Here is a 25,353-nt window from a genome sequence, read left to right on the forward strand (position 1 = left end):
AAAAAATTTTCATTTAACTACAATATTTCCTTCATTGCTTGCCCTCTCTATTTTTAAATATTCAGTGTTAAATGCAAAGTTTTAACTAATTCACCAACTACCACTAGGCCTGGGGAACTCGTTGTTCCTCTTGTATTACACTCACTAAGAGTTAACCCATTCATTGCTCAGTTTACTTGATCCCATTGCTCCCCTCCTTGCTTTACTTGGAAATTTGACAGATTGCTTTGCTGGGCCTATGCTACATTTCAGACAGTATGAGTCCAAGAATAAAAATGACCTCTACATTGGAGTGCCATTTAAATTTGACAGTCGGTCTAATGATGTCACTGCACTGTCCAGGAAGTGAAGCAGGGAAGCCTATAGAGACTATATAGAGGTTTTCAAACACTGTCTGACCCAAAATGCATGTATATGGCTTAAGGATCCTATACTACAGGCAGAGATGAAATGTTCTCTCTCTCTCTTTTTTTTTTTTTTAACATAAACTTCATTTAACACAGTATCTAATTAATTTCAAAGATTAATGAAAGGATCAATATATAAAAAAATAGTATTGAAGTGGCAGTTGTCCTTTAAAGGTGTTTCCCTAACTCTATGACCATATCATGCCTTTACAAGTGGTTACAAGTGATCGTGGAGAAAACTATCTGTATGCAAAGTGTTTCTGCTTGAAATAATGCCTATACAGAGCAATTTGTGCCAGTGTGCAGTTACTCAGTTCATCTCTATGCTCATGAATACACACATGGTATAGTGTTCACTGCATTTCATAGGGAAGCATTGAATTCAATCAGGTCTGCACTGCTTCATGCAAACCTGTTTCTAACCCACGGGGGGTATTCCCACTCACTGCACTTTGACACTTCACGTGCACCACTTATCATGCACTAAGGGAAACCCCTCTCTGCACTATTTTCGTTATGTTTAATTTTCGTTAACGATCATCTCGATCATTCATTTTTGTTTTGGAGTCCGATATCATTTGATAGGAAACAGTATCTAGTTTAGCCGTCTAGCGTTAGAACACCCACGAAGGTGTTTATTAGCAGAAGCAAAGGGAATTACAGCAGACTAGCGGTTGATCTGTGTTATCAGATATTTTTTCTTATTATACATTACTATTGTCGCTGCCTGTGTATGTCATCAGACATTTTTCCTTCCACTTCATTATTGTGCATTAGTACTGGCTAAACGCTTTTCCCTTACTGAATACTGTGCTTCTCATGGTTATATTCATAGATTGCACAAGCTATATCCCTAAGGGACTATACTGTCTAGGGGTTTATTGTCTCATACTCCTCTGGGAACAGCACTCTGAACAAAGCATTCATTTGCATACCAGGGACAGACTTTTAAATCACTCATAGGATACAGAATTATATTTGGATACATAGTGGCAAGTGTATTTCTTTCTATAAGCAGTTAATAAAGTTTCAGTGTAACACTTGATTTTGAGATACCTTTTTTTGCACTGTATCCATAATTTCTAGTACCATTTGGTTTTTCCTATTTCGCTATCCCCTAGTTTTTTTCCCCCTATCTACTGGACTCCAAATCTTAAGATTGATTAGGCTCATATTAATGTTGGTTTGTCATCTTACCAGCTTGCTGGGTAGTCTCTCTTTTTAAGGGGCACCACCTTAGCATACAGTGAGCGTTTTTCATTATCTTTATAATATATTACCTGAGGAAAAGGTCACTCATTGGGCCCCCACTTGGTTTTAAAGGAGTGTACTGGACCTCAATTATTATTAGTTTTTTTTATAGGTATAGCGAGACATGATCAACTTCAGTTAGAGAGAACATTTTCACAGACACCAGCATGTATTACTTTATTAACTTACTTTAAAGGACCACTCTAGGCACCCAGACCAACTGCTATGTTTATAAATGGGTTAATCCAGCCCTCAAATCCTCTAGTGGCTGTCTCATTGGCAGCCACTAGAGGCGCTTGCGTGATTCTCACTGTGAAAATCACAGTGAGAGCACGCAAGCGTCCATAGGAAAGCATTGATAATGCGATAATGCTTTGTGATAATGTGATAATGTGATAATGCTTTCCTATGAGACCGGCTGAATGCGCGCGCAGCTCTTGCCGCGCGTGCGCATTCAGCCGAATGGGATGATCGGAGGAGGATCGGAGGAGAAGAGCTCCCCACCCAGCGTTGGAGAAAGGTAAGTGTTTAACCCTTTCCTCTCCCCAGAGCCCGGCGGGAGGGGGTCCCTGAGGGTGGGGGCACCCTCAGGGCACTATAGTGCCAGGAAAACGAGTATGTTTTCCTGGCACTATAGTGGTCCTTTAAGTTTCAGAACCAAAGGGGAGAGTAGTGAACTGTACCACTTCCCATTGCAGCACAGAACAGACTAATATCACAACCAGTGTGTGTATGCATGCTGGGATCTCACAGACCCCAGCATGTAGTTAGTTTCCTTTATTTGATGTTTACAGGTAAATTCACAGGGTTACCTCTGTTAATTTTTGAGCATTGTACAAAGCGTGCACTGAGAAACACTGTAAGCTCAGATATGCTCAAAAACCAGCCAGTGATATGACAGTAAAGATCTCAGGTCTGTAAACGGACTTTGAAGCATAACTGACTTTGAAGCATAACAGTGAAGCGATTTACGACACTTAGTAAATCAATGTGTGAAAGTACTAAAAAGTCTGACTTGGTTCAGTATTTATGGCATGATATTTAACAGGAAGTAGATATATCCATCCCTGGCCCAATCCAGAATTAACATTCGATTGCTAATATTTTCTGCATATTGTGTGAGTATTTTCAACACAATGACTATCTCCAAAAGCCCCACCAAAAATAAAAGAGTAAAACATTTAAAACCAGGCTCGTGTGTATCCAAACTCTATAATAATTATTTTATTGCTAAACAGTGTTTGTGATTTTATCATTTAGTTGCTTTCACTTACCACATTTTTCATTCCCCAGACACAAACTGTTACAATTTAAAACTCACCCCTAGTGCTTTTGGTTGGCCCTTTTTCAGAACACGAAATGGTTCTTGTGCATTTGGGACGTGAGGAGTCGTTTGCTGATATACAAGATTCAGGGATTGAGGGACCATTATCATAGCAGGTGGAGGAGAAGCCATTGTGAGATCTATGAGCAAAGATGAAAGTGCAATTGATATATTATGAAGCTGTTTGCTGTAAAATCAAGAATAAAAAATGTATTAGAGTCCTTTCATGAAGAAGAAAAAAAAGGGACACAGACTATAACAAAAGGATGTGCTCAACTTTTTAAAGGATAACTGTCACCTCAAATTATATGTTAAGATAACAATACTTTCATCAAGTTTTGAACAGAATATATTTTTTTAAAGAAGTATGTATATATATATATATATATATATATATAGAAAAAAATCTTGCACTCCATATAGTGGAAAAAGTACTTGCCCGGTGCTTGTCAAGCAAAATGTAGATCAATTTGAAAAGGATAGCACTCTCAGGACTCCAATGTAAAATGTAACTTTTAATTATTAAGGATAGCACTCTCAGGACTCCAATGTAAAATTTACCTTTTAATTATTAAAGTAAAAAATCGACGTTTCAGTCTGCTATTCACAGACTTTCATCAGGTCCTGATGAAAGTCTGTGAATAGCAGACTGAAACGTTGATTTTTTACTTTAATAATTAAAAGTTACATTTTAAATTGGAGTCCTGAGAGTGCTATCCTTTTCAAATTGATCTATATATATATATATATATATATATATATATATATATATATATAAATAAAAAATAGAGAAAAGCTCATCCCTAACTTTTGCATGTGACAGCATTCTATAGACACATACATGCACATTGGGTCAGACTGTGTTTGAAAACTCACAGTACCAGGGTTATTCTCTAAAGTGAGAATTCAAGGCAAATTTAAAGTGAATTTTAAATCTAAGGTGAATATAGCAGAACTGAAAACATTCTCTCAACCACTTATGCTATTAGTTCAGCTACTATTGAATTTCACTTCGAATTCTACCTTAGTAAATAATTTTGTTAGTCTTCTGTGCTTGTGTGCAGGGAGTGAAGCAGGGAAGATCATGGGGGGAAACTATCAATTTTCAAACAGTGTCCAACTCAACGTGCATGTATATGGCTGCAGGAGCCTGTCATATACAAAAGGTTGTCAGGATCCTATCTTGACCATCAAGACTTTTTCCCCCCATTTTATACTGTTTCTTTAAAAAGTTCCTGCATGGATTATGTTTTACCACTAGTGGCCTCCCTTGCCTCTAGTTCTGGACACTCACCTTATCATCCTCACCTGCCTGGACTAATTGGGTTCCTACAAAAGGGAACGTCCAACTCACCTTATTGCCTTCGCATTGAAGTTGTTAATCTGCCTGAAACACTTCATATTCTGGCTCCTATGAACTTATATTATTTACTTCACAACTACTTCCTTCCAAACCTGCTTAATACCAGCTTGAACTACTTACTTCCAACCCTGCTTAATACCAGCTTAACTACTCTGAATTCCTGTTTGACTTCTAAACCTGCAAAATACCAACCTGAACTTAAAGGACCACTCTAGGCACCCAGACCACTTCAGCTTAATGAAGTGGTCTGGGTGCCAGGTCCAGCTAGCTTTTACCCTTTTTTTTTATAAACATAGCAGTTTCAGAGAAATAATACCTGACTCATAATACCACTCTGGACTCAGCCTCAAAATAACTACATGGTGTTATTTCCCTGTTTAAGTAAATCTTCTTCCTAAAGGGGGCTTATTAACTTAAGTTCTCCTTTTCCTGCAACCTTATTATTCTGTCTAATTTGACCTCTATATAACCTATACTTCTACATCTATAGGTTTTCTTATTATTTACTTCCATTTCAGATTGTAGTCTATTTGGGGTATATTGCCTAAACTGTTTTCGGTATACCTTCTACTTATACAAGCAGAGATAGAGGAGTGCGATAATAATATAAATAAAAATAGTATACTTATTCACACTTGGTCCACTCTGGACTCAGCCTCAAAATAACTACATGGTGTTATTTCCCTGTTTAAGCAGATCTTCTTCCTAAAGGGGGCTTATTAACTTAAGTTCTCCTTTTCCTGCAACCTTATTATTCTGTCTAATTTGACCTCTATATAACCTATACTTCTACATCTATAGGTTTTCTTATTATTTACTTCCATTTCAGATTTATTCTATTTGGGGTATATTGCCTAAACTGTTTTCGGTATACCTTCTACTTATACAAGCAGAGATAGAGGAGTGCAATAATAATATAAATAAAAATAGTATACTTATTCACACTTGGTGATCATTTGAATTTCACCTACATAAAAGAGTGAATACATAGCATAATACTGTTTGACCAAATAATATCAAAAATAGGTGTCATTTTTCCACTCACACTTTGCAGAGGCTATAGTAGGCTCTGACTATTCTGGTTCTTAAGGAAGTGTGTCCAATGTTTTATGCACTTTGAAAAAAAACTTGAAAGAGTCGAAACGCATCAGTGCTGCTACCTTTGTTTTGTTTTTTTCACTCTTATGCACTTTATATCCCTGTTTTTATTGTGTATGTTATTAAATCTTTGAATATATCCCCACTTTCCTGGCGTTATTTTTATCTGCTGTATCCTGGCACCAGTGGAGCTATCCAGAGGAGTGGTGGAGTGGAGACAATAAGAAAGGTTTACAATTTGAAGATTGGACTGGTATATATACAAGGAAGTGTGACCAAGTGTGACCAATGTTTTATGCACTTTGAAAAAGACTTGAAAGAGTCGAAACGCGTCAGTGCTGCTACCTTTGTTTTGTTTTTTCACTCTTATGCACTTTAACAGGGATATTATTTTGTATGTTATTAAATCTTTGAATATATCCCCACTTTCCTGGCGTTATTTTTATCTGCTGTATCCTGGCACCAGTGGAGCTTTCCGGAGGAGTGGTGGAGTGGAGACAATAAGAAAGGGATTTCTTTAAGAACCAGAATAGTCAGAGCCTACTATATGTGGCTCTGCAAAGTGTGAGTGGAAAAATGACACCTATTTTTGATATTATTTGGTCAAACAGTATTATGCTATGTATTCACTCTTTTATGTAGGTGAAATTCAAATGATGACCAAGTGTGAATAAGTATACGATTTTTATTTATATTGTTATTGCACTCCTCTATCTCTGTTTGTATTTGTATTTGCATTAGTGTTTTTAAGTGGTTTTAAAACACTGGGGAGTTGCACTTGTACCTTTGACACCACTTTTACACCTTGTGTGATTTGCACTTTATTGTGTAAAGTCTGTTTATACCTTCTACTTAGTTGCCTATAATTTCTCTTATAGGTTATTCTTAATTCTCCAACCTATACCTTCATTTATAGGTGTACCTGTTACCTTATTCCAACTTTGACCTTTTTGTCTAAACCCTTTATTTTCCTAACCTAGTTATCCTTACATGTAATTTCAGTTATTCAGATCTGTTTGCTGTCTCTTTCCCATTGTTTCAATTATCAGATATACTGTTTATTCCATAATGTCCAAATCCAGCAATAAAGATCCTGATGTTAACCCTGGCAATCGTCTCCTACCTGACCTGCTCAGGATCATGACAAAGGTCAGTGATGTATTTAGTATCTCTGCTGCCCTAGGCATTACGGAACTTGGGCACCCCCTAATTTACGTTTGCCCCACCCCTTCCTTTCAATGCCACACCTCTTCTTCTTGTTAAAGACTAACACGCACTTTGACTGACAGGCACACACTCAGATACACTGACATACACACACTGATTTAACACGAACAATCACTGACTCACTGTCATACACACAATCACTGATATACATACGCAATGACGCAGACACACATTCACTGACATTCACTGACAGACACTCACACATTCACTGACAGACACTCACTCAGACACAATAAAAGACAGACACACACACAATCACTCAGACACACAGGCGCCCTCACTGACACAATCACTCAGAAACAAACACATTCACTGACGGACACACACTAACTCACTGACAGACAGCCACATAGTGACAGACATACACACAATCACTCAGATACACACTGACATACATACACACACTGGCAGCCAAAAACACACAATCACACAAACACTGACAGCCAGACACACAATCACTGACAGCCGCACAGTGACAGACATACACACACAATCACTCAGATACACACTGACAGACATACACACACTGACAGCCAGACACACACAATTACTAAGACATACACTGACATACACATACTGACAGCTAGACACACATACAATCACTCAGACACACACTGACAGCCAGACCCACACAATCACTCAGACACACACTGACACACATACACACAACCCCCCCTGCCTGGAAAGTGCCGCCCAAGGCAAATGCCTTGTTTGCCTTGCGGCAAATACGTTCCTGGCAAAGGTAGAGATTAGTTTTTTCCTTTTTCTTTATATATATATATATATATACAAAATCCAGCGAACCCCTGCACTCCAACTTCAATAAAAGAAAATTTTTTACCTGGTGCTCTGGTGGCAAAACAATACAGGATACAAAATTACCGGCACTCAAGGATTGAAAGTTGCTTAAATCTTCATTTATTTCGAAGGGAACAAAATCGACGTTTCAGCTCCTCACAGGAGCTTTCATCAGGACACAGAAATATTTAAACACTAAAAAACACTCTTATATAGGACCAACAATTATTACTAATGGGTACTCACCATCAGGTGCACTGCATTTGTGTTCGCCGCCGGAACTGCTGAGACCGCCTTCACAGACAACCATACTTCCGGGTTTACGGTCATGTGACCCCCTAGGACATGTCAATTGGTCGGGCTGCTGTACGTTACTGGGGCAACACCAATACACAATGTCAGGTGGTTGCTCCCAAAGTACCGGAGCTAGCAAGGACCAAATTTCTCTATGACACTTAGTGTTGTCATGGCAGCCTAAACGCATTTCCGGCGGACGTGCAAAAACGCTGAAAAATTGCACAGACCTACCAAACACCTAATATACTTATAGTCTGATATATATAGGAATATGTATCAAAATTATGTTACATAGTGGAAAGTGCATACAAACTCATAAACCAACAAACATAAACTTGTGTATAAATGTCAAAAAAATGTGTCTTGTATGTAGTGATGAGGACTGCTAAAATGTGAATGATATGTGTGTAAAGAGTAATTCTTGCTACTGAATAATTATCCTGGGACTAAATTGTGAAAAATAGCATGTGTAGTGCTGCTGAAACTATTAAATAGGAGTAATATATGTATAAAAAATAAGTATTACTGCTAAATGGTTGTGCTTAAACTAAATGTGGAAAATTTCCTATATGGTGTTTGGTAATTGCGCACCCGAGGTGAGTCCCTTAGATACATACTTGTTGCATATAACATATAATAAGGTTAATATGGAATTTAAAAGAATAGTCTGCAGTACTGGAAAAAAAATAAAAAAAAATAAAGAAAATCAAAAACAATCAAAAAAGAATAAAAATAAACTTGAAAAACACATAAAAATAAAAATACAAATAGATATGAAGAATAAGTATAAGAAATAAAATAAAAAGTAAGAAAAAATAAACATAAAAATACAAATAAAAATAAAATTGAAAATAAAAATAAAAATAAAAATAAAAATAAAAATAAAAAAATAAAAAATAAAGATAAAAGATGAAAATAAAAAATACAAATAAAGATGAAATAAACATAAAAAAAATAAAAATAAAAAAATAAAAAAATAAAAAAATAAAAAAATAATAATAAATAAAACAAGAAATAATGAAAACAAATAAAAATAAAAATGAAATTAAAATTAATAAAAAATAAATAATAAATAATAAGACAAAGATTAAGCGATAGTGTACTGATAGCAAAATAAAAGTGACAAAATAGTGGATCTGGAGTAGGCAGTCCCATGATGTGGTAATAATAAGGGATTGAACTCAGATCCCTATAGGAAAGAAGCAAATGAGCATTTCTCATTAAGGCCTCGAGGTGCTAGGGTTCCTAACTGGCAAATCCAGTAGGTCTCTCTTTGTAATAAGAGCCTAGCTCTATCACCCCCTCTGGCCGACAATGGAACATGCTCAATTGCAACGCATCTGAGTGAAGCTAATTGATGCTTAAGTTCTAAAAAATGTCTGGCCACTGGTTTGTCCGATTTGCCATCACGGTAGGCAAGCCGGATACTAGACCTGTGGCCTCTTATTCTTTCACAGAGTGCGGTTTCTGTTTTGCCTACATAATTGAGCCCACAAGGGCAAATCAATTTGTAGATAACAAACTCAGTTCTACAGTGAATGCGTTGTCTGATCTTGTAAGACTTGCCTGTAAACGGGTGTGTAAAGGTTTTAGAAGGGATGAGGTGACCACACGTCACGCATCCCAAACACCTTACACATCCCACATTGATATTTTCCTTCTGAACTGGTTTGTAACAGTGTTGTGGGTCCGTCTTTACCAATAGGTCCCTGAGATTTTTATTCCGTCGATAACACATCATGGGTTTCTGACGAAATATTTCTGGAAGGGAGGGGTCCATTTCCAATGTATGCCAGTTGTTACGAATTGTTGTAGCTAAGTCCCCACTGGCGGTGTTGAATTGCATAGGGAAGAGGCATCTCTTGTCTGTTGTCCTTTGATTTGTAGAAGAAGGGTTCAAAAAGCTTGATTTGGCTCGATCCAGAGCTTTATCAAGGATCATTCGTGGGTATCCTCTCAGTTGGAACTTCTCATACATCAACTTTGTTTGTTGTTCCCTTAGATGTTCAAGGGAGTTGTTACGTAAAACTCGCAAGAATTGTGAATAAGGAAGAGACTGTTTAAGATGCTTGGGGTGGAAGCTTCCATAGTGTAAGAGCGTGTTCCGGTCCGTAGGCTTTGTAAAAAGTGTATATTCTAACTGCCTGTTAATGATCATTAGTTCAATATCAAGAAATTGAACACTATGTTCATCTATAGTTGAAGTCAATTTGACCGGTGTTGGAAGCTCATTCAAGGTTTGTACAAATTCTACCGCTTCCTCTTTGGTACCATTCCACAATATCAAAATATCATCGATGAACCTGTAGTAACCGCTGATTTGATGTAGATAACGTTGTAGTATATGGGTGGTCTCAAACTCATACATGAAAGCATTAGCATACATGGGGGCCATTGCAGCCCCCATTGAAGTACCTGCTATCTGCAAGTACCAACTGCTTTCAAAGCGAAAGTAGTTATTTTGTAATGTAATTTCCAATAAATCCAAAACAAATTCTACCGGAGGTCCATGATATTGTGGTGATTGTGAAAGAAGATTTCTCATGGCTTGTATGCCTGCTTCATGAGGGATTATTGTGTACAAACTTCCAACATCTAAGGTCATAAGTATACCGTTGAAAGTGCCAATCTGTTGGAGACGTCGTAGCAAATCAGGGGTATCCTTGATACATGTAGATAGGGATGAGACTGGGTCCTTGAAGAGAAAGTCCAAGTATTTGGCTATTGGTTCTAATATTCCCTGGATGGCAGACACAATGGGACGCCCAGGCGGGTGTTCCAAGTTCTTGTGTATTTTCGGGAGTGTATATAGAACAGGGACACGAGGATGCTTAGTTTGTAAGAATTGAAATAATTCTAATGTTATGTGTCCTGCCGTCAAGCCATACATCAGTACTTCCTCAATTTTATGGGCTATGGAACTGATGGGATCTCCTCCCAACAATTGGTATGTTGAAGTGTCGCTCAATTGTTGCCTTATTTCTGCCGCATAATTTGCATAATCTAGGACCACAATCCCTCCCCCCTTATCCGCCGGTCTGATCACGATGGAAGGATCAGTGGATAGATTCTTGATTAGGGAGTGTTCAACTTTCGATAAGTTGGAATGTGAAGGATGATGTTGGCGTAGCAGGGATTCAGAATCCCACTTGGTTGTCGACAGGAAAGATTTAATGGTGACCTGACTTGTAGGAGGGTCAAATGTACTGGGTACTTTAAATTGATGTGTACTCAACCTCATAGTTGGATTCGGAGGAGGAGAATTTTTAAAGAACTCCTTAAGTCTCAACGAACGACCAAACTTAAACAAGTCCACCTCCCATTTGAATTGGTTGGGGGTGGAAGTTGGAATAAATGAGAGACCTTTACTCAGGACAAGAGTCTCTGCCGTTGTTAGTACACGTTGAGATAAATTAAACACTGGGATTATTTGCGGATCGGAGGTTTCCCCTTGGGACCCACAGGGTCGTCCTTTTTGGCCTCGCCTAATATTTGGCCTCTTCCGTCTTTTACTCTGCTTCTGGTGACCGTCATTGGTTGTATGTTCCCATTGTTTTCCCCATCTTTGTCTAAAAAAGTGGGTCTGTCCAGTCGTGTTAGAGTTCCTTCGCCTTCTGAAGCAGATTCTCCCGATGTTACATCGATGGTGGTGATGTTTGGTTTATGGATTCTCTTACGGAACCTCCTCGGTTTCCCTTTTTGGTCGCCCAGTAGCCATCTGTAAACTGTACCCTCCTGGTAATCAAGTTGAACCATCTCCATCTTCTGTCTTTTAAACTTAATAAGTTGATTCTTGTATTTGAGGATTTCCTCACTCAATTTCAGCATAATTTCCATGCCTTCCTGTGTGCTGAGTTGGAGGGCATATTCTGTTTCAAGTGTTTGGATCTTCTGTCTAATGTCAGTAAGATCCTCCTTCACATCTTGAATGGTTACCAACATGAGGTCTAAAGAACATTTATTAAGCACTGCAGTCCAGTTTTTACACACCTTGGCTTTCTTTCTCCCTATGGTCGGGATATTTCTTACCCTAAACCCTCTAGGGATATGTTTTGCACGATGGTAATCGGACAAAAAAGTCCCATGTAGGTCGAGATCGACTTCCTTTTTCTTTAATTTTAGAAGTTTATGGTACACATCTTTTAATGTAGTAACCATGGGAAATTCTGAGCTAGTGGTATCCCGGAAATGCGTTTAGGCTGCCATGACAACACTAAGTGTCATAGAGAAATTTGGTCCTTGCTAGCTCCGGTACTTTGGGAGCAACCACCTGACATTGTGTATTGGTGTTGCCCCAGTAACGTACAGCAGCCCGACCAATTGACATGTCCTAGGGGGTCACATGACCGTAAACCCGGAAGTATGGTTGTCTGTGAAGGCGGTCTCAGCAGTTCCGGCGGCGAACACAAATGCAGTGCACCTGATGGTGAGTACCCATTAGTAATAATTGTTGGTCCTATATAAGAGTGTTTTTTAGTGTTTAAATATTTCTGTGTCCTGATGAAAGCTCCTGTGAGGAGCTGAAACGTCGATTTTGTTCCCTTCGAAATAAATGAAGATTTAAGCAACTTTCAATCCTTGAGTGCCGGTAATTTTGTATCCTGTATTGTTTTGCCACCAGAGCACCAGGTAAAAAATTTTCTTTTATTGAAGTTGGAGTGCAGGGGTTCGCTGGATTTTGTATATTATAGAGTGTCTGGCAAACACTCTCCCCATGCACCCACAATACACATTGCATAGTAGTGCATACATTCCCTACCATTTAAAGGGAAACCACTTTGGATTGGGACTAACATTTTTGTATTTGCACAATTCAATTGTGGAAGGCTGCAAATACTTGATTTTTATGGTTATTATTTTTCCTTAAAGTCGCAGTACTGTTTTAATAGATCATTAAAATCTTGCTTTTTATATCTCTTTATTTTTTCATCTATTTTTTTATTATTTTTGTTGCGGACCTGGAGAGAGATTTTTTTCTGACCATAGAACTTTCTATTTATTTTTGGGAGTCTATATTTTGGGAAGATGGAGGATTTCTTCTCACAATCAGGGGCAGGTGCGACACAAGCACACACATTGCAATTCAGCGATGCCCAGGCAGAAGACATCCTGTGGGATACCACTAGCTCAGAATTTCCCATGGTTACTACATTAAAAGATGTGTACCATAAACTTCTAAAATTAAAGAAAAAGGAAGTCGATCTCGACCTACATGGGACTTTTTTGTCCGATTACCATCGTGCAAAACATATCCCTAGAGGGTTTAGGGTAAGAAATATCCCGACCATAGGGAGAAAGAAAGCCAAGGTGTGTAAAAACTGGACTGCAGTGCTTAATAAATGTTCTTTAGACCTCATGTTGGTAACCATTCAAGATGTGAAGGAGGATCTTACTGACATTAGACAGAAGATCCAAACACTTGAAACAGAATATGCCCTCCAACTCAGCACACAGGAAGGCATGGAAATTATGCTGAAATTGAGTGAGGAAATCCTCAAATACAAGAATCAACTTATTAAGTTTAAAAGACAGAAGATGGAGATGGTTCAACTTGATTACCAGGAGGGTACAGTTTACAGATGGCTACTGGGCGACCAAAAAGGGAAACCGAGGAGGTTCCGTAAGAGAATCCATAAACCAAACATCACCACCATCGATGTAACATCGGGAGAATCTGCTTCAGAAGGCGAAGGAACTCTAACACGACTGGACAGACCCACTTTTTTAGACAAAGATGGGGAAAACAATGGGAACATACAACCAATGACGGTCACCAGAAGCAGAGTAAAAGACGGAAGAGGCCAAATATTAGGCGAGGCCAAAAAGGACGACCCTGTGGGTCCCAAGGGGAAACCTCCGATCCGCAAATAATCCCAGTGTTTAATTTATCTCAACGTGTACTAACAACGGCAGAGACTCTTGTCCTGAGTAAAGGTCTCTCATTTATTCCAACTTCCACCCCCAACCAATTCAAATGGGAGGTGGACTTGTTTAAGTTTGGTCGTTCGTTGAGACTTAAGGAGTTCTTTAAAAATTCTCCTCCTCCGAATCCAACTATGAGGTTGAGTACACATCAATTTAAAGTACCCAGTACATTTGACCCTCCTACAAGTCAGGTCACCATTAAATCTTTCCTGTCGACAACCAAGTGGGATTCTGAATCCCTGCTACGCCAACATCATCCTTCACATTCCAACTTATCGAAAGTTGAACACTCCCTAATCAAGAATCTATCCACTGATCCTTCCATCGTGATCAGACCGGCGGATAAGGGGGGAGGGATTGTGGTCCTAGATTATGCAAATTATGCGGCAGAAATAAGGCAACAATTGAGCGACACTTCAACATACCAATTGTTGGGAGGAGATCCCATCAGTTCCATAGCCCATAAAATTGAGGAAGTACTGATGTATGGCTTGACGGCAGGACACATAACATTAGAATTATTTCAATTCTTACAAACTAAGCATCCTCGTGTCCCTGTTCTATATACACTCCCGAAAATACACAAGAACTTGGAACACCCGCCTGGGCGTCCCATTGTGTCTGCCATCCAGGGAATATTAGAACCAATAGCCAAATACTTGGACTTTCTCTTCAAGGACCCAGTCTCATCCCTATCTACATGTATCAAGGATACCCCTGATTTGCTACGACGTCTCCAACAGATTGGCACTTTCAACGGTATACTTATGACCTTAGATGTTGGAAGTTTGTACACAATAATCCCTCATGAAGCAGGCATACAAGCCATGAGAAATCTTCTTTCACAATCACCACAATATCATGGACCTCCGGTAGAATTTGTTTTGGATTTATTGGAAATTACATTACAAAATAACTACTTTCGCTTTGAAAGCAGTTGGTACTTGCAGATAGCAGGTACTTCAATGGGGGCTGCAATGGCCCCCATGTATGCTAATGCTTTCATGTATGAGTTTGAGACCACCCATATACTACAACGTTATCTACATCAAATCAGCGGTTACTACAGGTTCATCGATGATATTTTGATATTGTGGAATGGTACCAAAGAGGAAGCGGTAGAATTTGTACAAACCTTGAATGAGCTTCCAACACCGGTCAAATTGACTTCAACTATAGATGAACATAGTGTTCAATTTCTTGATATTGAACTAATGATCATTAACAGGCAGTTAGAATATACACTTTTTACAAAGCCTACGGACCGGAACACGCTCTTACACTATGGAAGCTTCCACCCCAAGCATCTTAAACAGTCTCTTCCTTATTCACAATTCTTGCGAGTTTTACGTAACAACTCCCTTGAACATCTAAGGGAACAACAAACAAAGTTGATGTATGAGAAGTTCCAACTGAGAGGATACCCACGAATGATCCTTGATAAAGCTCTGGATCGAGCCAAATCAAGCTTTTTGAACCCTTCTTCTACAAATCAAAGGACAACAGACAAGAGATGCCTCTTCCCTATGCAATTCAACACCGCCAGTGGGGACTTAGCTACAACAATTCGTAACAACTGGCATACATTGGAAATGGACCCCTCCCTTCCAGAAATATTTCGTCAGAAACCCATGATGTGTTATCGACGGAATAAAAATCTCAGGGACCTATTGGTAAAGACGGACCCACAACACTGTTACAAACCAGTTCAGAAGGAAAATATCAATGTGGGATGTGTAAGGTGTTTGGGATGCGTGACGTGTGGTCACCTCATCCCTTCTAAAACCTTTACACACCCGTTTACAGGCAAGTCTTACAAGATCAGACAACGCATTCACTGTAGAACTGAGTTTGTTATCTACAAATTGATTTGCCCTTGTGGGCTCAATTATGTAGGCAAAACAGAAACCGCACTCTGTGAAAGAATAAGAGGCCACAGGTCTAGTATCCGGCTTGCCTACCGTGATGGCAAATCGGACAAACCAGTGGCCAGACATTTTTTAGAACTTAAGCATCAATTAGCTTCACTCAGATGCGTTGCAATTGAGCATGTTCCATTGTCGGCCAGAGGGGGTGATAGAGCTAGGCTCTTATTACAAAGAGAGACCTACTGGATTTGCCAGTTAGGAACCCTAGCACCTCGAGGCCTTAATGAGAAATGCTCATTTGCTTCTTTCCTATAGGGATCTGAGTTCAATCCCTTATTATTACCACATCATGGGACTGCCTACTCCAGATCCACTATTTTGTCACTTTTATTTTGCTATCAGTACACTATCGCTTAATCTTTGTCTTATTATTTATTATTTATTTTTTATTAATTTTAATTTCATTTTTATTTTTATTTGTTTTCATTATTTCTTGTTTTATTTATTATTATTTTTTTATTTTTTTATTTTTTTATTTTTTTATTTTTTTTATGTTTATTTCATCTTTATTTGTATTTTTTATTTTCATCTTTTATCTTTATTTTTTATTTTTTTATTTTTATTTTTATTTTTATTTTTATTTTCAATTTTATTTTTATTTGTATTTTTATGTTTATTTTTTCTTACTTTTTATTTTATTTCTTATACTTATTCTTCATATCTATTTGTATTTTTATTTTTATGTGTTTTTCAAGTTTATTTTTATTCTTTTTTGATTGTTTTTGATTTTCTTTATTTTTTTTGATTTTTTTTCCAGTACTGCAGACTATTCTTTTAAATTCCATATTAACCTTATTATATGTTATATGCAACAAGTATGTATCTAAGGGACTCACCTCGGGTGCGCAATTACCAAACACCATATAGGAAATTTTCCACATTTAGTTTAAGCACAACCATTTAGCAGTAATACTTATTTTTTATACATATATTACTCCTATTTAATAGTTTCAGCAGCACTACACATGCTATTTTTCACAATTTAGTCCCAGGATAATTATTCAGTAGCAAGAATTACTCTTTACACACATATCATTCACATTTTAGCAGTCCTCATCACTACATACAAGACACATTTTTTTGACATTTATACACAAGTTTATGTTTGTTGGTTTATGAGTTTGTATGCACTTTCCACTATGTAACATAATTTTGATACATATTCCTATATATATCAGACTATAAGTATATTAGGTGTTTGGTAGGTCTGTGCAATTTTTCAGCGTTTTTGCACGTCCGCCGGAAATGCGTTTAGGCTGCCATGACAACACTAAGTGTCATAGAGAAATTTGGTCCTTGCTAGCTCCGGTACTTTGGGAGCAACCACCTGACATTGTGTATTGGTGTTGCCCCAGTAACGTACAGCAGCCCGACCAATTGACATGTCCTAGGGGGTCACATGACCGTAAACCCGGAAGTATGGTTGTCTGTGAAGGCGGTCTCAGCAGTTCCGGCGGCGAACACAAATGCAGTGCACCTGATGGTGAGTACCCATTAGTAATAATTGTTGGTCCTATATAAGAGTGTTTTTTAGTGTTTAAATATTTCTGTGTCCTGATGAAAGCTCCTGTGAGGAGCTGAAACGTCGATTTTGTTCCCTTCGAAATAAATGAAGATTTAAGCAACTTTCAATCCTTGAGTGCCGGTAATTTTGTATCCTGTATATATATATATATATATATATATATATATATATATATATATTTATTATATATATTTTGATGAAAGTATTATATTAAATAGTTGTGAGGTGAGTTTTCCTTTATTTCAACTCTTTTAATAAATAAAATAACCACTACAAATTCTTAATGTACATGGTTTATTTTGTGGACTCATCTTTATGTTTTGGATTAAAACATTTTTTTTTAAATTATATAAGGTAGATACATTGTGGGTTAAAATTCAGATTAGGATTTGACCGGTAAATAGCTTATTTGTTAGTAGTTCAATTTTTTTTTTGTTGCAGGTACATATTATAACAGGGTCTTGAGAGATTTATCATGGGTAATTTCATAAAGGAATAATGAGTAAAAACATAATTTTATGGCAAGACAGGAGGCTTCATATTTGCTTATCTTTCTTTACTGTAACTCCCAGCAGCAAAGAAACAGTTAATCAGTGTAAAAAAGTTTAACCAATCAGCATACATCACAGTAATATAAACTGCCATCAGGCTCCTCCCAACTCCTCTTTCTTTGCTGCTTAGCTGACTATAATCATTTAAATATAATAAATATAGTTTTGTTTCTTTGATTTTATTTACATGTGATGCAGAGTAGCTAAATCTCCTTTGGTATTTGTATTTTGTTGCCTTTTTATTTACACTAATGAGTGGGCTGACATTCTAGTCAGCCCACAACTTTATACTTCTTTTACTATTTTTTATTGTGCTCTGTGCGTTTAATTGAGCACTGACAGTTTTTGCCGCGGCTCCCGGCATCTTGCCGGTCTGTTCAGCCGCTCAGTTTTCTCTGTACACAGTTTGTTTCTTCTGGGGTCTCCATAGAGACGCTTCCCGCCCTTTTTCTATGCCGCGGCCATTTCTCTTACCTTTTCCCGCGCTTTTGACTCAGCGCCATCTTGTTTCTGTGAGGCAGTTCCGTTCCGTTTCGGTAACTATACTTTTCATTCTTAAAGCCCTAGACCTCTATAGTTTAATTAAAGGTATACACCCTCATACTCAAAATATCAGTTTTTTCTTTTTTTCTTTTTTACAGATTCCCAAATACAAAACAAAGTGTTTAAAAACCCTTGCATTATTCTGAGGGTGACCCCCTCTAGCCTATATTCTGAGGGTGACACCATCTGGTATTCTACATTAAGGGTGACCCCCTATTTGCCTCTAATACAGGGTAACCCCCTATATGATTACACAGGTACATACCTGTTATTGATTTTGGACGTTATATTGTCTGTTTCTCTCTGGGTGAACCTCACTGATAAGCTGTGGATGAACCCCACTTTATTTACAGGATCATTTGTTTTCTGCATTTTACATCCTGTTTAGGTCTACCGCTGCTTTGTAAATAGTTGGTCTGCATATATATATAAAAAGATTTATAGTGGTGACCCCACTTTTTTTTTAAATTCGTATTTTATTGTTTTCCAATGTAAGAAGGGGATACAGAAGGAAACAGGGGAGGTCAATGGGGGTACATATCAGCCTGTATTGTTCACAATGGTTAACAGTTGGTAGAACAAAGGACATTTTGTTACATATATTCGCTTGGTATAGCAATATTTACACGTCTGTTCAGCATATATTCTTTTGAGCACGGTTGTGCGATTGCTTTTAGTCTCGTGCTATGAAACGGCTAGGTAAATGCTGAAGTGAGATGTACTCTTGTTTACCATAAGTGGTTTTCTGGTGTGGTGGTAGTGCGTTATTGGCTGCCACTTATTAATGTAGTGCATCACCTTGTTATTATTCTCAGAGTAGTTTACCTGAGTATGTGAGTTAGTGGTGTACATTGGTTTGTCTCAGTCTCGGTGGACCAAGTGGGCAAGTTGTTGAGTGGACACCCATATAGGGATTAAACTTGGTATGGGATGGGGAAGGCGGGAGTTGAATCATTGGTAGGGCAAGAGGTTGGGGGGAAGAGTGTGCCAGTTTTACTTGTGGGGTTTGCTAGTGTCTGAACCTGGGCCTTCGGTATATTCGTAATGGGGGTGGTTTCTTATGCCTATCCTTTTGTCATCGGTACATTAGTTAATCAAGTCTGACCTGTTATCTCGTCCACCTCTCCCAACAGCTCATATCAACAGCTCATATCAAATTCGAGTTTCTTTTGTGGAGATAGAATCGCCATTCTTTTGTATATTTTGTACTGGGTGAGTTTGGTTTTGAGTTGAGCTAGAGAAGGGCAGGTCTGAGATTTCCAAAGCAGAGCTATCATGTTTCTCGCAGATAATATGGTAAGGGCTGCTATTTGCTTTTGCCCGAAGGTTAGGCAATCTGGGAGTAGCAACAAGAGGCATGAGGTTTTCGTTAGTGGGAACGTGGGTATTCCCAATTGCTCCAGTGTTTCGGTTACCGCTGTCCAAAAGGGTTGGATGTTGTCGCATGACCACCACAGGTGTTCCAACGTGCCCCTAGATGTGTTACACCTCCAGCAAGTTTGAGGCGTATTGGGATATAGAAACATAGAATGTGACGGCAGATTAGAACCATTCGGCCCATCTAGTCTGCCCAATTTTCTAAATACTTTCATTAGTCTCTGGCCTTATCTTATAGTTAGGATAGCCTTATGCCTATCCCACGCATGCTTAAACTTCTTTACTGTGTTAACCTCTACCACTTCAGCTGGAAGGCTATTCCATGCACACACTACCCTCTGAGTAAAGTAATACTTCCAGATATTATTTTTAAACCTTTGTCCCTCTAATTTAAGACTATGTCCTCTTGTTGTGGTAGTTTTTCTTATTTTACTGTGTTGATTCCCTTTATGTATTTAAATGTTTCTATCATATCCCCCCTGCCTCGTCTTTCTTCCAAGATATACATGTTAAGATCCTTTAACCTTTCCTTGTAAGTTTTATCCTGCAATCCATAAACCAGTTTAGTAGCCCTTCTCTGAACTCTCTCTAAGGTATCAATATCCTTCTGAAGATACGGTCTCCAGTACTGCGTACACTACTCCAAGTGAGGTCTCACCATTGTACTGTACAATGGCATGAGCACTTCCCTCTTTCTACTGCTAATACCTCTCCCTATACAACCAAGCATTCTGCAAGTATTTCCTGCTGCTCTATTACATTGTCAGCCTACCTTTAAGTCATCAGAAATAATCACCCCTAAATCCCTTTCCTCAGATGTTGAGGTTAAGCCGCTATCAAATATTCTGTACTCTGCCCTTGTGTTTTTACGTCCAAGATGCATTATCTTGCACTTATCCACATTAAATGTCAGTTGCCACAACTCTGACCATTTTTCTAGTTTACCTAAACCATTAGCCATTTGGCTTATCCCTCCTGGAACATCAACCCTGTTACATATCTTAGTATCATCAGCAAAAAGACACACCTTACCATCAAAACCTTCTGCAATATCACTAATAAAAATATTAAAGAGAATGGGTCCAAGTACAGATCCCTGAGGTACCCCACTGGTGACAAGCCCAAGCTTCGAATATACTCCATTGACTACAACCCTCTGTTGCCTGTCACTCAGCCACTGCCTTACCCATTTAACAATATTGGAATCCAAACTTAAAGATTGCAGTTTATTGATAAGCCTTCTATGTGCAACAGTGTCAAAAGCCTTACTGAAATCTAGATAAGCAATGTCTACTGCACCACCCTAATCTATAATTTTAGTTACCCAATCAAAAAAATCAATAAGATTAGTTTGGCATAATCTCCCTGAAGTAAACCCATGTTGTCTCTGATCTTGAAATCCATGTGTTTTTAGATGTTCAACAATCCTATACTTTAACATGGTTTCCATCACTTTCCCCACTACTGAAGTAAGGCTTACTGGCCTATAGTTGCCCGACTCCTCCCTATTACCTTTCTTGTGAATGGGCACAACATTCGCCAACTTCCAATCTTCTGGGACTACTCCTGTTATCAATGATTGGTTAAATAAATCTTTTAATGGTTTTGCTAGTACACCACTAAGCTCTTTTAATAGCTCTGGGTGTGTTCCATCAGGTCCCATTGACTTATTTGTCTTTACTTTTGACAGTTAAAATAGAACATCTTCCTCTGTAAACTCATGTGTAATAAATAACTCAGTTATCCTTTTTCTTAACTGAGGTCCCTCTCCTTCATTTTCATCTGTAAATACCGAACAAAAATATTCATTGAGGCAGTCAGCTAGACCTTTATCCTCTTCTACATACCTTCCTTCTTTTGTTTTTAATCTAACTAATCCTTGTTTTACTTTTCTTTTCTCATTTATGTATCTAAAAAAAGTTTTGTCCCCCTTTTTTACTGACTGTGCTATTTTCTCTTCTGTGTGTGATTTGGAAGCTCTTATAACTTGCTTAGCCTCTTTCTGCCTAATCTTATAGATCATTCTGTCTTCCTCACTCTGGTTTTTTTTATAATTACTAAATGCTAACTTTTAGTTTTTTACTATTTTGGTCACATCTGCGGAGTACCACAGTATGCGGTGGAGTCTCGGTGGGGTCATGTACCAGCGGTATAGGAGCTTTTTGTGGGCTTCGATGTGCGTGTAACATTTTGTCCATTTGGACAGGCCGTTGAGAGCCCGTAACCAGTCGTTGTCTGTTAGTGTCACTCCGCAGTCTGTCTCCCACTGAGCTTTATATGTGTTTGTCTTAGATGCTGAGAGTTCTTGCCATGCCTTATAGCATGATGTGAGTGATTTGGGTTTGTTGGGTGATGCCCAGCATCTATCTAAAATTAAGTATAAGGTGGTTCTAGCTGGGTCTTTAGATTTTTGTGGTGGAGACGCTTGTGCCTGTAGAGCACTTTTTATTTGTAAGTAGAAAATTGCTCGGCTCGAGACTTGCCATTGCGATTGCAAGACTGGGAATGGGATTATACCTTTGGTGTCTAGTAATTGTGCTATTGTTGTTATCCCTGCCTCAGTCCAATCTTTGAGGGGAATTTCTGGTACAATTGCTTTAAGGACTGTGATTGGTGATTTGGCATGTACTGTGTGTTTGTGGCCTATTGCACCCATGAAGGTGTCCCATAGAGATATTGTGATATGTGTGGTTGGGAATAGGTCAGCGCGTTTGGTTCTGAATTTCTTAGGTGTCCATAGGTAATCAATTAGGACATGTCTTTGAATTGCGCTCTTTCCATGTCAACCCATTGGAGCGCGCCGGGTTGGGCATGGAGGAGTATGCCAGTTGAGAGTATCGCTGATCTGTGATATTGTTTAATGTTCGGAAGTCCCACTCCCCCCATTCTTGGTGTGGTTTGGAGGAGTGCAAAGGACACCCTGGGTCTCTTACCACCCCAGACAAAAGTAGCACATAGTTTTTGTAGTGCTTTGCAGTAGTGAGGTGTCATCCCAAGGGGTATCATTCTAAAAATGTAGAGGATACGGAGAAGAATCATCATCTTGTACGTATTGACTTTCCCCAACCAGGATATTTTTGTGTGTTTCCACTTGTTCATCTCGGACTTGCATAGTGTAATAAGGGGGTTATAGTTTAACTGTGAGGTGGTGGAAATCAAGGGCGCTATCTTCACCCCTAAGTACAGGGAGTGCAGAATTATTAGGCAAATGAGTATTTTGACCACATCATCTTTATGCATGTTGTCTTACTCCAAGCTGTATAGGCTCGAAAGCCTACTACCAATTAAGCATATTAGGTGATGTGCATCTCTGTAATGAGAAGGGGTGTGGTCTAATGACATCAACACCCTATATCAGGTGTGCATAATTATTAGGCAACTTCCTTTCCTTTTTCAAAATGGGTCAAAAGAAGGACTTGACAGGCTCAGAAAAGTCAAAAATAGTGAGATATCTTGCAGAGGGATGCAGCACTCTTAAAATTGCAGAGCTTCTGAAGCGTGATCATCGAACAATCAAGCCTTTCATTCAAAATAGTCAACAGGGTCGCAAGAAGCGTGTGGAAAAACCAAGGCACAAAATAACTGCCCATGAACTGAGAAAAGTCAAGCGTGCAGTTGCCAAGATGCCACTTGCCACCAATTTGGCCATATTTCAGAGCTGCAACATCACTGGAGTGCCCAAAAGCACAAGGTGTGCAATACTCAGAGACATGGCCAAGGTAAGAAAGGCTGAAAGACGACCACCACTGAACAAGACACACAAGCTGAAACGTCAAGACTGGGCCAAGAAATATCTCAAGACTGATTTTTCTAAGGTTTTATGGACTGATGAAATGAGAGTGAGTCTTGATGGGCCAGATGGATGGGCCCGTGGCTGGATTGGTAAAGGGCAGAGAGCTCCAGTCCGACTCAGACGCCAGCAAGGTGGAGGTGGAGTACTGGTTTGGGCTGGTATCATCAAAGATGAGCTTGTGGGGCCTTTTCGGGTTGAGGATGGAGTCAAGCTCAACTCCCAGTCCTACTGCCAGTTTCTGGAAGACACCTTCTTCAAGCAGTGGTACAGGAAGAAGTCTGCATCCTTCAAGAAAAACATGGTTTTCATGCAGGACAATTTACAAGGAGGGAAAACAGTACACCTCTCTGAACAGTGTCTGGGAGGCTGTGGTTGCTACTGCACGCAATGTTGATGGTGAACAGATCAAAACACTGACAGAATCCATGGATGGCAGGCTTTTGAGTGCCCTTGCAAAGAAAGGTGGCTATATTGGTCACTGATTTGTTTTTGTTTTGTTTTTGTGTCACGATTCGGGGATCCCAACACGCTAACACACACACAGACACACACACAGAAAGTGTGCAGTACCGGTCCTTAGAGTGGCCGGGCTAAGCACACACAGAATAGTCAGGAGACAAGCCGAGTAAGGGGAACCAGAAAACAGAATAACGAGAAACAGGGTAGGAGAAAGTCACAAAGTCAGTATAACAAGCCAGAGAGTACGTAACCAGAAATCACACGTTCAGAATCAATACTATAAAGCAAAGACCACAACAGGGCAGGGAGGAACAGGAAAGGTAAGTATTTAAACCAGAAGGTTAATTCCGATTGGCTAATTTCCAATTAGAATTAACAATCACACGTGGGAGATATCTAAACCTCCCACTGTGATTGAGGCACTGTGCCTTTAACGCCGGGTCAGGTGACTGACCCCAGCGTGTAACAAATTGGCCGGTCTCTCAGCGTGCAGCGTCATGCATGCTGCCGCCGGGGGACCCGGAAGAAGACGCGGGCGGCACCCGTGGCTGGGAGGATGCCGCCCGCCGATCACATGGCAGGAAGGGGACCGCGGACGGCTGGAGGGTGAGTGCCGCGAGCGGATTGCAGCCTCCCCTCGCAGCCGCCCGCGGGATCCTGACATTTTGAATGTCAGAAATATATATTTGTGAATGTTGAGATGTTATATTGGTTTCACTGGTAAAAATAAATAATTGAAATGGGTATATATTTGTTTTTTGTTAAGTTGCCTAATAATTATGCACAGTAATAGTCACCTGCACACACAGATATCCCCCTAAAATAGCTCAAACTAAAAACAAACTAAAAACTACTTCCAAAAATATTCAGCTTTGATATTAATGTGTTTTTTGGGTTCATTGAGAACATGGTTGTTGTTCAATAATAAAATTAATCCTCAAAAATACAACTTGCCTAATAATTCTGCACTCCCTGTATGTAATTGAGTTTGATTTCCAGTCAAACGGGTATGAGGTATTCAGTGTTTCTAGCAGGGGTTTTGGCAGGTTTAGAGGTAGGGCTTGTGTTTTATCCTGGTTCAGGCGATAGTAGGAAATGTTACCAAATTGGTGTAGCAATTCAAGTAGGGGATCCAGGGAGCGTTTAGGGTCCGATAGTGCTATAAAGATGTCGTCCGCAAATAAAGCTAGGCTATACATCTTGTTGCGGATATTGACACCTACTATTTCGGGATGTGATCTGATCTTTTGAGCTAGGGGTTCCAGGGCGAGTATGTACAGAAGGGGTGACAGGGGACATCCCTGGCAGGTTCCATTCATGATGGAAAATGGTGTAGACAGGAACCCTCCGTGTGAGACTTTTGCAGCCGGGTGGTGGTATTGTGCCATGATACTCGTTATGGTAGAAGTGGGAAAGTTGAATTGCGATAAGACCCTGGTCATATAAGCCCAATTTAAGCGATCGGCCTTCTCCTTCTCCGCATCCAA

The 25,353-nt window shown here is 39.1% G+C and overlaps 1 protein-coding gene across 2 annotated transcripts in view; it reads right to left on the minus strand.

Moving 5' to 3' along the window:
• The window catches only part of LOC134575834 (membrane-spanning 4-domains subfamily A member 15-like), a 170,320-nt gene that overhangs the window by 139,448 nt on the left and 5,519 nt on the right, over positions 1-25,353 (minus strand). For both annotated transcript variants that reach the window (XM_063435268.1, XM_063435269.1), the window contains exon 2: positions 2,980-3,122. In XM_063435268.1, the coding sequence (XP_063291338.1) occupies positions 2,980-3,114 (135 nt within the window). In that variant the 5' untranslated portion in view covers positions 3,115-3,122. The remainder of the gene's footprint in view (positions 1-2,979; positions 3,123-25,353) is intronic.

The sequence above is a fragment of the Pelobates fuscus genome, chromosome 10 (assembly GCF_036172605.1).
Source record: "Pelobates fuscus isolate aPelFus1 chromosome 10, aPelFus1.pri, whole genome shotgun sequence".
In the NCBI taxonomy this organism is placed as follows: domain Eukaryota; kingdom Metazoa; phylum Chordata; class Amphibia; order Anura; family Pelobatidae; genus Pelobates; species Pelobates fuscus.